The sequence below is a fragment of the Zeus faber genome (assembly GCF_960531495.2).
Source record: "Zeus faber genome assembly, chromosome: 1".
NCBI lineage: Eukaryota > Metazoa > Chordata > Actinopteri > Zeiformes > Zeidae > Zeus > Zeus faber.
The window spans coordinates 47,000,816-47,018,428 of NC_137193.1; the positions used below are offsets into that span (position 1 = coordinate 47,000,816).

The following is a 17,613-nucleotide window of genomic DNA, read 5'->3' on the forward strand; positions in this document are numbered from 1 at the left end:
GTGCTCACAGTTAAAAATGGAGGAGGATGAAGCAAGCGGAATGTAGGCTCTTAAGTGATGTTCTCCAGGATGTAAAAGATGAACTCCATCACAATCGGCGCCTCTCCCCTCCGGTGCCCCCTGCTCTGGACGACTGGAATCAACACGCTGTCGAGGGCATTGAGGTACTGGGCCGGGAGCGGCTGCCCATTGCTTCCAGCAACAAAGCCGACCTGAACCAAAACATACAACTTATCAGTGCAGAACCAAACCCATTGGAGAGCTTTTAATGAACTGCTCTCTCTCAGGGAACACTCGACATCTCCAATTCTCATTACCTCTTGGGAGTCGAAAGTGACACGTAGCCCCAGTTTGGCCATTCCATCCTCCTTCAGTAGTTTAAGGTGCGGGCACAGTGCCAAGCAAAAAGCACGAGCAATCCGCTCTGTAAGTCGGTTGTGTTCAGCGGAGTCGGTCAGTCTACCTTTCGCATCATCACCTCTTTGTAGAAAGAAAACCTAAAACAATACACAACTCACAAACAACTGTACAAAGATACCAAAAAAACCACAACATACTTTAGTGGGATGGATTTCTATTATCCTCAGCATAGTAGGTCTCACCTCTGTCCAGCGGATAATCTTCCCATTTTCTTTGTATTCTGACTTTTGGAACATCTTGGTACTGCTGATGGACTCCATTGATTTCCCATCGATGGGGCTGATAACTCTGGCAGACAAAGCTAAGGTGAGGTTCAGTCCAGTGCAATGCAGCTGCTGTGTTAAGGTGGAACCTACATTTACGCACTCATCAATATAATCCCAGCGCTGCACGCAGCAGTAGTGTTTCATTGGGCCTTCGCTATCCTTTGCTTATGATCAAAGCCTTGATGGGCACTGTTGCGTTTGTCCAAGCACCATAGCTTCGGTTCAGAGCTACCTCATGCTCCTCAAGGAAGAGAACGCACTCACCCCTTGTTCACGCAGCACTTCTCGTCCAGCCACTGAACGTGCACGTGCTCCTGGCTGTCCGACTGGTCAAGCCGTCCACAGCCGATGGTGTAGTCTTTCATCTGCCGTAGCGACCGGTGGAGCTCGGCCATGGTCTCCACAGTGATCTGCACCATGAGCCCGTCTGGGGAGATGGACAGCGATACAGGGGAAACCCACACAAACACCAACGGCAAGACAAACACACGCACATAAACACGTACACATTCCTACACAAACAGTTGTGTTTTAAATGTACACAGACGTACACACACATGCAAACATCAACAGAATTTTAAAAAGTGTTTTTTTTATTTGGGAGGGATGTTTACTTGCACCTCAAAAAGTAAGTATGAAAACATGTTCCTGCTCATTTGCAGGAATTATAAGCATTAGGGTCGCACAGTCTCCCCTCTGGGTAAAAGTTGGACAGCCTACCCTCCACGATGCTGGACTTGGCTAGGTATCCTGCAGATGCTTTCAGGGCGCTACTGAATACAAAGAAGCAGGAGCCAGTAACTGAAACAAACAAAACAAGCATGGAAGTGTATCCTTAAGGTTTTTCGTTGATTGTTCAAACACAAACACTGGTTCCTGTAGCACAGAAACCCGTACCCTTAAGTCAGTCTCCAAACAGACGCATTTCCCATAACTGTAAATACTATTCACCTGTTTCCACGCATGTTTCAATATTCCAAAACTCTTTCTGCAAAACCTTACGCAAAAGTGGTCAAATACTGTAAATCATTCATTGCACTATATGTCCATTCAGAAAACACATTTCTCAATATAATTAACTCAAGTCACCACATCCGAAACTCAAAGACCACACCTTTCTCCAGGTGCCAACACTAAGCTTTATCTCAATTGCTTAGAAACTCTTCCCGGAATGACTCCCCATTTTCAAAATCTTCGCACAGGATTTTAAAAACCTTACACTCAACGGTACAAACATCTAACTTCTCGGTCCCAGTTCAAACTTCGCCCTCAGACAACACACGCAAGCTGTCAAAAACACAGGCTACATGACATGTTTGTTACACGCTGGAGGGTTACCTTCGACACACTGCTTCCAAAATGTCTAGAATAGGATTTCACTGACTATGACCCTCCAGATAACACCCTGGCGAGAGAAATTCAAAACACTACTGTAATAAATATTTCTCAAATTAGCGGATAAGGGAATACTACTGTATATGCTGTTTTGGTCAAAAACCTGACCTTCGAAATGTCACACTGACAAAGCATGGAAGAGTCCATGCACAGTAAAATATCACATTTCCAAAAGCTTTATTTCCAAATAAAATAAAATACAATCCGAAATCCGAATAAAACAGTTATTGTATTATATTATTATATGATACATGCTGATACAATGTCACCCCTTGTGTTGCCCTATTTATTGACCCTGCAATTCTGACTGGTGTGTTAACAATTTTGAGGCTTAGTGTTTGCACCTGGAGAATGGTGTGGTCTTGTGGACATATTTGTGGACGTTTTTGCTGAATGAACATACTGTACAGTGCAATGAAGCAATGGTCTGGACACTTTTGTGTAAGGTTTTGCAGAAAGAGTTTTGAATATTGAAACATGTGTGGAAACAGGGGACTAGTGTTTACGGTTATGGGAAATGTGTCTGTTTTTGGGAGTGATGTAATGGTATGGGGGTTCTGTGCTACAGGAAGCCATTTTTGTGTTTGAGCAATCGAGAAAAACAAACACACCAATCACAATTGCAGGGTCAACAAATAGGGCCTAGAGGCATGTCTGTGTGCTCTGGAACAATGGATCCTCACAATGTTGCAAGACAACAGAGAGGAAGAGGACCAGGAGGACAACTACAAAGACAAGCGGCTAATCTCAGATGAAATCCGTGACACCCGAGTTCAACATGTGCTTATACAGTACACGGGCTGATGCTGATGCTGAATAACCTGTACATTTGCTACATTTGGAAATAAAGCTTTTGGAAATTGGGTATTTTACTGGAGTGTTCCCTTATCCACTGATCTAAGAGGTTATTTTACAGTGCTGTTTTGAATTTCTCTCGCCAGGCTGTTCCTGAAAGGCTTATCTGGATAGTCAGTGCTGTAATTTCAAAAAGTTCCAAGTTATTGATCTGAATACCTATTCTAAACATTTTGGTATGGGTGAAGATTAGAGAAAATGCTGAGTTGTTCCAGGATTTGTGTCTAAGCAATTTAGAAAAACTGCACAAAACCTCCTGCACCAACCTTATCGCACAGTGCCTCCTAGTGGTGGGTCAACGGTACTGCGCCTTACTGAGTTTTCATCCATGTTTGGAATTCAAGTGTTTTAAGTGCAAATGTTTCAACTTCAGAAATAACCTTCCTGAACTATTGCTTAATCACATAACACCAAGGGGCTTAAAAGGTTTGTGGTACACCCCAGCCAAGGGCCCACCTTTGCGTGGTTGATTGTGGATGCTGATGGCTTGGGTCTGGTACTGGCCATCTTCTCCCTGCACACAGATGAGGTGGGAGTCGGCAGCTTCGTTGAAGCAAGCCCCGATGGCCAGCACATGCTCGTTGGACTTATTCAAAGCCTTCATCAGCTAAAAATGATAGAAATGGGCAGAAAGGAAAATGTATAATTTATTTGAAAAAAGCCTGTATGCACTTGTGACAGAGTTGGAAAGTTGTTGCAGTAAGAGCTGGGTCGTACCTCATTATAGCTGTCTTTGGGTATCTTGATGCAAGTTTTCTGAGCCTCGAGATCTACGGTGAGGCCTGGCACCACAGGCAGGCTGTAGCGGTAATTCCTAAAATCCTGTAATAAACAAAATTAGGAATAGGTCAAAGTCAATGAATTGGTTGTTTTTATGTTGTATAAAACTCAGGACACTGACAGTTGCGAAACACTCACCACCAGCAGTCTCATTATGGTGTGGGCTGTCTCTCCAAATAAGGCCTTCCTAAAGCGCACGCTGTACAGAGGACAGGGGTAAACTGAAAAAAGGAAAAACACGAAAAGGGACATGTCACCGTTTTCCTTTATTTGTAATAATGGACGCTGTATATTCACGAACACGGTGTGGCCGAGACTCTACCGAGACATCTGTTTGAGATGTACATTTAAAAAGTCCAAAAACCCAGTAAAACACACAGAGCATGGCTCACATCGGTACTCTGCCCCCAGTCGCAGCATGAGGCGCAGGGGGAAGGCTTTGGCCCAGGCCACCTCCGCCCTGTGGACCAGCAGGCCGAAGAGGTAGGGCTGGTTGGGCAGAGGAAGGCCTTGCAAGGACTGCAGCGTGGAGCGCACATACAGGAAGCCTGCGTGCTCCTCGCTGCCCAGGAAGCTGCTGCCAAACAGGGAGAGGGCCAGGTGCCTCACCACCTTCCCTGCAGACACAGAGCACACGGGTGGAGGGCTGGAATTACACAGGAGGCAGAAGCACAGCGGTCAGCAGGGTGGGTTTGTTGGATGTTGGGGATGAATCCCTGGAGGAGGCGTGCTGGACACTAGGACGACATCTCAGACCAACAAAACAAAAGAGAAACGAGATTAGGGGTGAATTAATCAACTCCAGCGTTTTACCCAACCTTTTTTTTCTGCTACAGCACATTTTTTAATAATCCTTTTGAAATATTACCACGGCACATTGCTATCCTATTAACCACTAATAACGTCACAAACAAAGAACTGTGCTTATTACTATGGCCTACTCATAGTTAATGATGCAAGACTCGCGAACAATTTGCTCATAGGGAGCAAATCTTTTAAAAGGAGTGAACAAGTGAATCTTTGACTCACAAACTGAAAATAATTCCTGACGACTCATTTAAAGACCAAGGCAAAAAAAAAGGCATTTGCCATAATTCATATTGAATGTGAATGATTTACAGTTTGCATTCCACCCCAATTTTTTATTTTTTTACTGAATTAAATGATTCTTGGGAAAATTCTATTCACAACTCAGAGCTGAACCGGCTCTTCAAACCCTCGTTCATCGTTGAGGTAGTCCTCCCTCGCTCACAGTGCCTTACATCAACTGAACATCCGAACGACGAGTGTGAAAATTCAACGACTCTTTACTGAGTGACTTGTCAAAAACCAAATCTCAAAAAAAAAAAAAAAAAAAGAGTCAATCCCTTCATCACTACTAATAGTTCTCACTTTCAGTGTGAATCTTGATCTCGTTTTGATGAACACAGAGCTGTTATTCTGGCTGGAACTGACGAATTTGGTGAATTAGTAGAGCCCTGCAATTTGATCTTGCAACACAAGAGCTATTTTCCATTATTTACGCTCTTAAGTGGAATTAGAAACACTTTCACGGCGACACCCGAGGAGCTCTCCCAGTGAAAAACGTTGATGCAGTCTAATTGACCCGCATTCTACAGCCGGTGTCTGACCTGTGAGGGCGTTCCTGTACAGCTGGATGAAATGGCTGAAGATGTCTTTGGGGAAGCTCTTCTCCTCGGGCAAGCACTGCAGCAGCACCACCACCTCCACCTGGCCCAGGGCGTGCATCCCCTTGGAGGTCACGCACCAACATTTTCTGTTTACATCTGCACATAATTGTTCATTCATTTTGGTGATTAGGATTATCTCTCCATGATCTTTGAACAGGACAAAAACAAAACAAAAGACACTCAACCCCCAGAGTGTGGAAAAAGGAATAAATACACACAGTTGACCAGCTTGACCATGGCGAGCAGGTTGGCATTGAGGACAAAGACCAAAGGTTTGGGTCTGCCATTCTCCAGCTCCTGAATGAGCAACGTCTCGGACGGCTTCTCCTCCACGGTGTAATCTGACAAAAGCGTAAGTCACACACGAGCTCAATGAAAACCAAGTCTTCGGTAGTAGGTGACGTCAGCTTCTCTAATTACCAATCAAATCCCTTTTTAAACAGGCGGGACTGAAGAACGATATAATATTTACTGCGGCAGAACTAAATAATTGCACTAAAGAGTGGTGACTAGGGGCAGTAGATTATATCCACACATAGAGCCATAATGGGGTGCTGCCAAGATCCACTATTAAATTGTAGAAGTTAAAATCCTTCTTCAAGGACACTATGATGGTAGATTCTAAGGAGAAGGGAGTGTATCGCTTTCATTTGCTCCGTCTGTTTTTTGTTTGTTTTTTTCCTGGTTGTGGGAATTTAACAGTAATTAAGCTGGTACCAGTGAAGCACCACATGCAGGGGATTACAGTACATATGGGATTGGCTAAGGGGATATCTACATATAATTTGAATGTCAAAAGTGATGGCCCGATTGTGTTTATTCACTATGGTAGTGTCACGTTGGCATCTGTAAGTCAGTATTTGTTGTTTTGCACGTTCCACATTGTGAAATCAACTTGATTAATGCTGCACAGTGTAATAACATTGTTTACGATAAAGATACATCCATGGTCTGAAGGAAAACCCACATCTTTACCTCCTTTGACTCCGGTGGAGGTGAGGATAGGAGGAAGACCATCCAGGGGGATTAGGTTGGAAGAGCTGCTGATGTAGCTACTCACTAGTGTGGTGGAGCCCCAGCCATAGGGTCCACAGGCCTCCTGGAAGAGGTGGAGAGGAGGGAGAGGAAACAGACAACGTCTATACACAAGAACAAACCTGAGACGAATAGTATTCATAAACAACTCCTGATGCAGTAAGTGTCGAATTCTGGGCGTGATTGCGTCAGGATGATGTGACAACACTCAAAGGCAACAGAATGAACGGTCACAGAATGAATCATGTGCAGTTCAATCTAAGTTGTTTGCAGTGTGAATTTTAAGAGAAACCGCACATTAATCATCGTTTCCTGTGGACGTGGGGCCCTGCTGAGCTTTGGCGAGCCGATGGGACTTCTGATTAGCCCCCCCAGGGGCCTCCTCATCAGCGGTGAGAAGGAGGGCCCTCTGGTCGGTGTGGTGGGTGCAGACTCTGACTGCTTCACTGGAAGGATCTCGTCAGCAAACCACACCCTCCTCTTGCCTCTGGGAGGGGTACCTGGAGGGAGTCATGTCAGGCCAATGATGGATAACTGTGAAAGAGCTTGTGCGGGAATATATGTATATATAGTACAATGCAATTTACAACTCACTCTTTAGAAGGGTTGAGTGGCAGGAAAGACACACTCTTCCCTCCTTACCATCAAGATGAGTAAGTCTGAATTTAAGATTTGAGCAAACGGAACAGAAGATCTGCAAAGATGCACATGCATACACAGTTACTTTGTCACACCAACTGATTTCACTCGAAATGGAAATGATACAGGCAAGGATTTGGCAGCGAATGATGAATTATCTTACCTTCCCACAAGCACGGCAGTGGTGCCTCCTCTTGGTGAAAGTAAACTTGATCTCACATTTCATACAGACCTGAGCTTGTGCATCAGGGATCCATATTGGCGCCACTTCACCCAGGATCGAGCCTCGCTCCCTGGACAGAATGCCAGCAGGGCATCCCAGCTGGCGCTCATTGTCAGGATCTACCGAGGGAGCCACCGGTGGGCATTTGGCATCCCCAAAGGCACCTTCTTCACCCACCACTTGGGCTGTGTTGGTGTCTGCATCACCATGCCTGATGGGTTTTGGTTTCAGGTGAGCCTTGGCTTGACCCTGGCGCTCAGTGGATCCTGTGCAGATGGAAGACTCTTTCAGTGAGGGGGTAGACGGCACTGCAGAGCCGTCAGCGCCGCAGGGCTGCTCCTGCTGCTCAAGACCGCTCTCCTCACGCTCCTTCTCTTCAATCACAGAGTCCTCCTTTGAAGGTAGAGGCTGGGGACTCTTCCTCAGTCCCTCCTCCTCCTCCTCCTCCTTGTCCTCCTCCTCCTCCTCCTCTGGCCATGCAGCTTCGGCAGGGCTCAGCACCAAGGGGCTGGCGGACCCGAAACACCTGTCCCCCCACGTGGAGATGGTGGTCACAGTGCAGTTCCCTTCCTCAAGCTTCTGAAGAAGCTTTTCAGACTGGCTTTCTAGCTGGGGGGTTGAGCTTTTTTTCACAGCCAGCTGGGGTTGAGAATGCTCGGGCGGTTTTTGGTCAACTGGCTCCCCAAGGCACTGGACTGTCCCATCTGAAGGGCTTTTGGATGGAGAATTTGTTCGGATCTGGCCACAGCCCAATCCGGGTTTGGTGACATCTCCGTCTTTGAGGACCAGGAGACAGGGTCTGTTCAGCCAGTGGCGCTTGTTTTCCATCAGAGATGGAGTGTCCCTTTCATCTGTTCAAAATGGAGCAGCGACTTATTAACAGTGAGGCACAAAAGAGCATGTTCCACCATGCCAGCAGGTACAGTGCTGCATAGAGATGGACTCAACACATACAGGCTAATTATCCCCCATTAGTTGGCAATGCTGTGCTCCTATACGCACTGGCCATTACGCAAGATGGAACCATTTATCTCATCATCTCAAAACCAACCTAATAGCTTTCAATCATTTCTAGGGCCAGAATTGCCCCAGCTGCCCTTGAGAGGTGGCCCTGAGCTGACTCCCACTCAAGCACAATATTCACCACTGCTGAATGAAAATGGCAACAGGCTTGAAAATGTTTTCGTTCTTTTCATGCGTTGCAAATAGATTAGATGATGCCGTTGTAATAGCATCATTGGTAAATATCAAATGACTTGACTCTTCGAAAGGGCTTCCAGGAGGTTTTGTGGTTTCATGTCCCTTTTAGTGATTTTGTGAATGAGAACAAGTCCATTTTTTTCTATGAGCAAAAGCAACAAACCCATGTGACATTGGAATACAGTAACAAGATAAGCAAGTGGCAATCCGATTTCAAATGCAACTGAAAGACAACATTTTAACTCTACTATGTCTATGCTGTCATGTTTTCATTGAGAAAACAGATTTTTTTTTTTTTTTTTTGTGGTTCAGGTTTGAGATTATGCCACATACTGGCTTTACTATTTTCGAACCAACCCATTACGAACCAAGATCCCATTTAGCCCCTTCCCAGACCATGTCCCGCGTATGGGAGACACGGTGTGTGGGACATTCCTGTCATAATCATTAGTGTCAACACAGCACAGCACAGAATAGCAAATGGCTTGTATTCCACTGAACAGTCCCACGCAGTGATTGATGAACGGCGTGACCCAGGGTCCACGCAGTTATCGGACCCTCTCCAGATGAGGTGCTCGGCAGCATGAGGCGGTGGGTTTCATGCCGGGGGCGCTGGGGAAACCCGCACTGCAATAATTCAGCCAAAGCATCGCAATGCGCGAGGCAACAAAGTGCCAAGATAAAAGATCCAAGTAACGGGCCCGCGCACCACGACGCCCCAGCGCGTCTCAAGCAGCGCCTTCATCTGGGATCTGAGTCAGCTTCCCTGACACCTGACGAGGATCGCGGCGTTGTGATTATGTCATTCGCTGAAGGTGTGCGCGCATCTTCCAAATTAAAAGTGCGTGTGGGTCACCCCCCCCCCCCCCCCCTTCTGTCCACGCCGCACGGAAACACTCGCACGATTAAACTGCATTGCAGCTGATTTGCAACCGGGTCCCGGTTTATCTACCGAGCGGGGTTTCACGGTGCGCGCGCGGGCTGGGAGGGGGGGGGGGGGGGGTGCTGACGGTGCTGACGGTGCGCGTGTTTCGCGGGACGGTGACGCATCAGCAGCGCACGTGCAAATGTTTAATCCGCGAGCGGGCAGAAAAGCCAAGTGCGGCAATGCGACACTCGCACCGTTAAGACGGTTGGTGGCCGTGCGCGCTTGGGTCGTTTCCGCGGTGCGCGTGAATAAAGCGTGCACGGCGCACGCATTCGGGAGAACGTCTCAGATGCGGACTGCGAAATGCACGATCAGCTGTTTTCCAACCCCGCTACGCGCACGCACACACACACACACACACACACACACACAGGCGCGCGCGTCATCATCCTGCAAAGCACTGAATGACTCTCTTGCGGGAATGAATGGTTGTGTGAATGAATGAGATAGCGGGTCCTCACCCTCCGCGATTCCTCCGAGAAGACTCTCGTTCTCGTCGTCTCGGGCAGTGAAGAACTTGAGCATGGTCCCTGCTGGGGAGGCAGCGGGTTCGGCAGCGGCGGCTTCTCTGCTGGAGGCTGGAGGCTGGACGCTCTGCCCCCACTCCCCCCCCCCCCCCCCCTCCCCCGTGGATCACTGCAGCTCTGAGAGGAAACTCCAGAGGTATGCAGAAATGTCCGTCCCACGGAGCTGAAACTGCTTATGAAGCTGCTCGTACACCCAAACAGCACCAAACACGTTTAGTGTGTTTGGGTTCCCGTGTACACTGACGGGCACAGAGGCATGAAAGAAGCCGGCCCAGCTATAAACACTATTAATATTATATGGAAGAAAATATGCTTAGAATCTGCACAGTAACTCAGTACCCGTGAGCACTTAGCACCTTAAATGATCAATTCCGGGTGTGAATTCAAATGATCATTAATAAATGATCCATGTTGAGCAATCCCATGCAAAGCTATGAACCATTAAAACAGACTATTAAATAGTCAGACCACACCAGCAAAGTCATTTTCAAAATCCTGATATCTAGATAAAAATCACAGCACCAATTAGAAAATGTTTATCAACTTTATTTTGTTTCATAAACAAAACAAAAAAAAAATTCTTAAGACTAGCTTTAATGAGCACTGCCATCCTGATTATGACTGACAATGTGGTGAAAATATTTGAGTGTCAACCAATAGAAGGGGAATTCATTTTCTACATTTTTTATCTTAAATGCTCAAACCAGTCTGACAAGGACATCCTTGGGCCATGGGGAAAATAGAAAAGTCTCTGGTTGGTGGGAAGAGTATTTGATATGTCTTGATAGCTAGAGTTAAAAGACGGGAGAAGTTTGTTGGCTCCACTGCAGTCCAGTCCATGCACGCAATGAGGCCTCAGTTGGCCTCGTTCTTTGACGCCTCATCAAAGTTCTCCACCAAATCTGGAGGGAGACGATACAACAGGATGTTTTAAGCACGAAAAAGACACACAACATCAGCACAGTCCAGATCTAAATTTAATCAGACATCGAGGGTTAGTACTGAAATGAATATACTTCCTCTGCTACGAACAGAATTGCGTTGGTAGTGTCAAATATGAAAACATTGTGACATTTCTTAACACAGTGTGCTGCATAAGTCAGTCCATCCCTTCAGCATTGAGAGCCAAAAATATAACTTTCTTATGGTAACAAATATGAAAACTGAAATTGTAATTTTTATTTTCTTTCGAAAAAAAAAAAAAATTTATATATATATATATATATATATATATATATATATATATATATATATATATATATATATATTTATATTTTAAAGCTAGGCATAAATGCTTTTAAATTAAAAGCAGTATATCATTCTGTAATTTTATATTCCTTGTATAAAAACAACATATAAAAAAGTGGTCTAGTATTGACGTCAATGTATAGTTACCAAAAATGACAATTTGACCTACTATATCGTACATATTCTGGTAAGGCCGTCAGTATTTTTTTGTAAATGTTCTCGACAATTGACACCTGACTTTGATAAGGACCAACATCCGGAGATATCGCAGCAAAATGTCCAAAAGATCGACTTCAGTGCATTTTTGTATTTATGCAGATTTATCCATGCAGAAACTGGTGATCAGGAGGTAGAATTAGAGTAAAAATAATTGTCTGAGAATCCTAAATGTTGTCCTCCGTACCTGGAACGTCGTCATCCTCTTCCTCGATATCGTCTGCCTTGGGAGCCTTGCTGTCAAGAGCTGCATTAAAGGGAAAGGTATATTATTTATGGCTTTTCATACAAGATGCGGTTATACGGGAATGTGTTGACAAGGTGTTGACTGCTGGTATAAAACACACTGTAGCATGGTTCAATAGAGTGTGTATTTTAAAATTAAGAAAATTCTGAATGCTAATTATGGATCTTCACCAGTGACAATTAATTAAAGCGGTGCTGTGAAATAGACAATATACTATACACTACTTAGGAGGAGTGAAAACAATATTTCAACAAAGACCAACTAACGGAACTTTTCTTCCTGTGAGGTACCAAATATCAACTAAAATAAAATAACGCATACACCTCACAACACATTGTCATAAACAGTAAAGCTAAGCTGTTCTTTATAGCCACAAAGTGATTGAAGAACAGGAATAAAAGACATGACTATCAGGTCACCAGAAATAGCTGTGGGATAAATCAATGATTTGGTATTATCTTTATGTGGCTTATTCCCATATTGTGATAATTTGATGTTCCAAAATTGATGTTCTATATCAAAATAGTTTGTTTTACTATATCTTACTTAACATTACAATACAGTTCAATAAAATGGAACTCCATATGAAATTTGATTTCAAGTATATAAGCAGAAATGTGAATTTTTCTGATTCAATATGTTATATAAATAAATATAATAGAGCGATACAAAATCCAAGACTATCTTTGGTTGTTAAAAAATAAAATCGTCCTGAATTGTAACATTCCAATTAGAGGTGCCATGATCATGACATTTTAGATGAAAATTATAATACAAATAACTGCGATAACTGTCTTTTTTTGTTCATTTTATGCCACTATCATAGTATAACCTTACAACATAACAGCGTAAAAATAAATATTAATCTCATGAAAAGCCAGTTACCGACATTGAACATAAACTTTTGGGTGGATCGTCAATTTGCCTCAACCCAACTGATTAAAGCACACCTTATTCACATCGTATTCATGAGACTAGCTCAAAATGCCCATTACAATTTGGATGGAGACATATTGTAGAATCTAATTATGTCAAAATGTAATTGCTGTCAGTGATCAGGTGATTAATGCAGGGGTGTCACAATTCCGATTCGAAATCGAAAACCGATCGAAATGGGTGTTCAATTTCGGACTTTAAAATCACAAGCAAGTTCTTGATTCTCCACGTATTCTTTTGGGTAATATTGTCCGACATACATACATTTAGTAAATGTACATGTACTAAAACGGCTTGGTCGTCAAATATCACATTATGCGTCTGCACATCTGCCGGGAGCTGCAGGGGGGTCTGCAAAGGCGCAGCCCTCTCAACATACACTGCACCCGCTCACCAGTGGATCTCGACCGCCCCAATATGGTGGACGTTCAGACGCATAAGGTGAGAGTTGACGACAGAGCCAATCGAGTTTTAGTACGTATAGAAGACCACACGCAGGTAGTAATTTGTCTTTTCCTACCAGCATTTCCCTCTGGCAAAAATAGCATCCATTTTTCTGCTCTTATTTTGGTGAGTAACTTAATGGTAGGGTAATAAGTAACTTATTGTTTATTATTCTGAAGTCTAGTTTTGATAGAGCTCTTAGCTGTTTGGGTGTGTTGTTTAAATATTTAATTTTTTTTGTTATAATTTAAAATTGTTATTATTCAAATAAAAGTTACTTCTTGAGAAACAAGTGTTTTTCCTAACAAATCAAGACTTGATAGTCTACAATGACATCACCGTCAGTGCCGAAATAAAATGTTTAAAATCGAGAATCGAATCTTGACCTTAAAATCAAAAGTCAATTTGAATCGCGGATTTGGAGAATTGTGACACCCCGAGATAAATGTAATAACTGGGCTCCAATTCTAACATGTAAACCTGCCAAGCACCAATCGCTCCCCCACATACACTCTCCATTTTAGGACCCAGATGAAGGCTGGCTGGTCACACCCACCTTGCCGGGGGAACTGCTCGGCCAGCTTGCGGAGGCTGGTGAGGCTGTCGGCCCCGAGCTGGCTCAAGATGCCCGGCAGCATCTCCGTCAGCTGCTTGGTCTCAGCGTGGCCTGTGATGGCGAAGGTGTTGGCAGACAGGGAGGCCTGCACTTTGGGGTTGTTGAAGTGGATTACAGTCCCATCGTCTTTGATCATATTCACCTGCAGACAAATAATAGTCATTAAAGTCCCTTTCCCCACTTGCACTGAAAACCGTAAATCTACTGGCAATGTTCCTTATTGGCGTGATGTGGGAAAGGGATCCGCTGTCCATATTCCGTAAAAATCGTTGCATAAATTTCCCCACTCTCGACCTGGTATCATTTCAGGCAAATTGCCGGTAATCATACTGTACTGCTGTGAATGGAAGTAGTATCGCCATACAGTAGGGGTGGAGCCGAATCCAAATAAACAAAAAATAAATAAATAAATAAACAAAACAAAACATTCTGAAAAATGGCAAGTCCGATCCGACTGTGGCGCTCAGCTTCCAAGACGAGAAACACAAACACGCCCAGTCTCTATGGAGACAGGTCTTCATATTCTTACATTTTTATTGATTTTCTTTTTAAAAATGCCACTCAGACCCTTCTGATGCCTAGTCTTGCGTGATATTAAACACCTCTCGCCTGAGCATTACGTACTGTATCCATAACAGTCATCTATGTGGGAACAGACTCCATACAGAACTTTTCAGCAAAGGAGGCCAATGTGTGAATGACTACCTACTGCGTTTTCCAGATATTTTTATCCAGCAGTGTATTATATACATTTTCCTTTAGATTCTAGGCAAACGGATGCAGTTGTTACTCAACCACTTACCTCCTCAATTCCAGCAATGTTATTGACAGCCAGTTTCTTTAGTGAACTCTGGAGTTTTTTGTCATCGGCTGTTGCCGTTCTGTGTACGACCTTCTTCTTCCTACGTACTGAGCCCTGAAACCAAAGCAGACATCATTTCAAACCTTATATCTAAAGCTGGCTGTCATTGACAATACTGTTAAGTTATATACAGTGTCTTGTTTTATATTTTTATAATTCCAGTATGTGTCCAGTAACAGTTTTAACAAAATGGATAACAGTGATTGGTTTACTATTATATTCACATCGAGCCACAGAAAAAGAAAGGAAACATAGGCCCTGTTTAAGCCTGGCATTAACATGCGTCTTAGGTGATCCGATCACAAGTGGACAGCTCTAAGTATGTCTGTCCACGCCTGGCATTAGAATGCGTCTCCACACGCCTCTCAAATAACCACTCGTCATCGGATCCCACCTCCTCTACATGCAAATCTGATTTATTTTGTTTCCTTAGTTCTTTACTTGTATAGAAAATGAAAAACAAACTTAACTCAAAATTGGAATGGAGTTTTTTCTCTCCTCCAGACAGCAGTGCGTGGTGCTTTGGTTCCCGCACCAAATTTTCATGCGTTTTTATTTTAAATCTGTTTCCGTTCATTTTCGCTTGTATGAAACACAACTGAGGGAAGAGACTGTCCAGATCACTGCGTAATGGAATGAAGGAAATAAAAAAACCTGTGTCCCGTGCCACCTCACGCACGTTCTCCCCTTTGCTTTCCGTTGATATGGGACTTAATTTGGTAAGAAATTGGATGTTTTTACGTAAATACTTATAAATAATAAATCCTGCACTTCTGTAAGGGGGAGACTCTCAATTTTCGGATCAGACTTCATTATGACGTAGTTGAGAATGTACTTTAGCGTACACAGAGGACGTCAGTTAAGTAGGCGGTCCTTGAATGTGGCCCAGAACACATTCGCGCTTACAATGCCAAAAAAAAAAAAAAAAAAAAATGGCCCAAACCACCTCCGAATGTGGTCTGAGCAATCTGATATCAATGCGTCCTCAATGCGGTTTGAGTGCGTTTACAGCTGGCATTATAGCTGTCCACTTTCGGACTGGATCACCAAAGACGCATGTTAATGGCAAGTGTAAACAGCGTCATAGATTCACCGGTTCCAGGGTGTTGAGCTCACCTTCCCACCTATCCGGACCTGGGCCTGAAGTTTAGCCAGTTTTTCCTGATTCATGTTGAGATCTGAAACATTCAAAATGCACATAATGAGCAGTAGAAAACGATCCCAGTAATACAGATGCCTGGACATGTTAACCTTTCATTTAAAGCTTTCAGCCGTGACCTGAAACATTTGTATGAGTAGAGACGTGATGAAAGGTTCGACTCCTTTTGGAGATTCGGTTCCTGACCGTTCACTCAGTTAAAAAGATGAATTCAATCCTCGGACTCTTAGTTCAGAATCGAGTTCTCATTTAATTATCTTAATTATAATTAATTATTTAGGTGTAGGAATACAACGTGCGGATTTATATTGCACTTAGTCTGTTTTGGCAGGGGGCAAATTGAGAATGAAAAGTAAATTATACCTCGGTCAAAATGTTTTATTTGTGTGTCCTGGTTAATGGCGGATTAACCCAGCCACTTTTAATATGAATTATGCAAAATGCCTTGGACTTGTTTTCAGTTTGTGAACGGAGCAACCTCTTTTGCCGGAGTGACTCCAGACTCCCGAGTCATTTAAAGGATCCGATCGCTACGAACGAGTCGTTCGCGAGTCTTGCATCTCTAGAGTGGAAATGAGCCACAGAATTAGCTGACATAGCACATCAGCTAGCGATGGGGCAGGTCCATCTTAGGGAAATCGCGTTAAATAAACATCATAGTGGATGAATGTAGCCACAGTTGTAAATAAAGCGGATTTGTTACGAGGAAGCCAATGGGCGAATCGCTCGGATTGAACTGGCTCGTCTGCTGCTTCTCTGCTATGACAACATGAGGCCTATTCAGCTCAAATACGGTGTGTCATCATCCCTTCCTAAACGACAGCGCGTATGTCGACCACTTGTTATAACTACATACTTGACGTTGATTTTTTATTTCGTCACAAATGAAAATAGTGTACATTACCTCCCTGCCTACCTTGTGCATGTACCGAAGCATGCGCTGGGGAAAAATGGTGGCTAGCAGCAGGAAATGACGTCATAGGCCATCTGGCATGTGTTCCGGGCGCGCTGCCGCCCCCCGCTGGTCACTCTGAGTTACACCCGGCGTTTCCTGCAACATGCCGCCGATGAGACTCAACCACAATTCTCGCAGGGTTACACAGACCACTTTATTATAGAGGAACGAGAGGGGGAAACATCTGCGACATCAAGCTGACATTGCATCCTTGTGGCAAAACGATACAACACCAGAGGGGAATGCAGACGACATACCGTTGTGATAATTCTGTCCCACAGGATTTTGGAAATAAATAATGGTCAATAGAGTTCCTCAACCACACTCTGTGGTTCTCCTTATCCTTCCCGGCTGTGCCATCCATCCACCCATTCATCCATCCATCCATCCACTCACCCATCCATCCACCCATCCATCCATCCATCCATCCATCCATCCTTCCATCCACCCACATACCCATCCATCCATCCATCCACTCACCCATCCATCCACCCATTCACCCACCCATCCATCCACTCACCCATCCATCCACTCACCCATCCACCCATTCATCCACCCATCCATCCATCCATCCGTCCATCCACCCACATACCCATCCAGCCACCCACCCATCCACCCACTGATCCATCCATCCTTCTACTTTCTGTTAAGCTGGAAAACAATAAATAGATAAATAAACAAATCAAATATAGAAATAAACAAGTTGACAGCTTGAGCATAAAATAAATACAACTGAAGTGTATCATCATAACAACATGCTTTTTTCCAAGATGTTTTTTTTCAGTATGAGGTGATCTTGAAGTTTAAGCAACTTGATGAAAAAAAAAATACCATTGGTATTCACATGCTTTTTCCATTAACAAATAAGCGCAATTTGGGAAGCATTATATGTTATGCGCGATTCATTAGTACATGAATAGAAATGCTAAAACTCCAAATACTATGTGAAGACAGCTGGAGCGACAAAAAAC

General features: G+C 43.9%; 2 protein-coding genes across 3 annotated transcripts; both read right to left on the bottom strand.

Moving 5' to 3' along the window:
- Positions 1 to 50: 50 nt before the first annotated feature.
- zfyve9b (zinc finger, FYVE domain containing 9b) lies at positions 51 to 9,957 on the bottom strand (the record flags this gene model as incomplete). The annotated part of the gene is made up of 17 exons (XM_079996835.1): positions 51 to 212; positions 318 to 497; positions 603 to 708; positions 951 to 1,113; positions 1,407 to 1,487; positions 3,393 to 3,543; positions 3,654 to 3,758; positions 3,855 to 3,937; positions 4,109 to 4,333; positions 5,348 to 5,503; positions 5,626 to 5,748; positions 6,383 to 6,506; positions 6,740 to 6,942; positions 7,085 to 7,136; positions 7,245 to 7,697; positions 7,806 to 8,155; positions 9,894 to 9,957. 17 exons carry the CDS (start codon positions 9,955 to 9,957, stop codon positions 51 to 53), a joined length of 2,781 nt encoding a protein of 926 aa, XP_079852961.1.
- A 532-nt stretch (positions 9,958 to 10,489) lies between these two features.
- On the bottom strand, positions 10,490 to 16,659 carry btf3l4 (basic transcription factor 3-like 4). Of its 2 annotated transcripts, none has more exons than XM_079998394.1 (6): positions 16,604 to 16,659; positions 15,645 to 15,706; positions 14,469 to 14,582; positions 13,607 to 13,808; positions 11,611 to 11,670; positions 10,490 to 10,861 (listed from the first exon to the last, which is right to left on the bottom strand). In XM_079998394.1, the coding sequence occupies exons 2-6, from the start codon at positions 15,696 to 15,698 to the stop codon at positions 10,815 to 10,817; spliced, it is 477 nt and encodes a 158-aa protein (XP_079854520.1). In that variant the 5' UTR covers positions 15,699 to 15,706; positions 16,604 to 16,659; the 3' UTR covers positions 10,490 to 10,814. The 2 variants fall into 2 exon arrangements, with proteins under 2 accessions (XP_079854520.1, XP_079854519.1); XM_079998393.1 differs by having other exon boundaries at positions 16,592 to 16,656.
- Between the last annotated feature and the right edge of the window lie 954 nt (positions 16,660 to 17,613).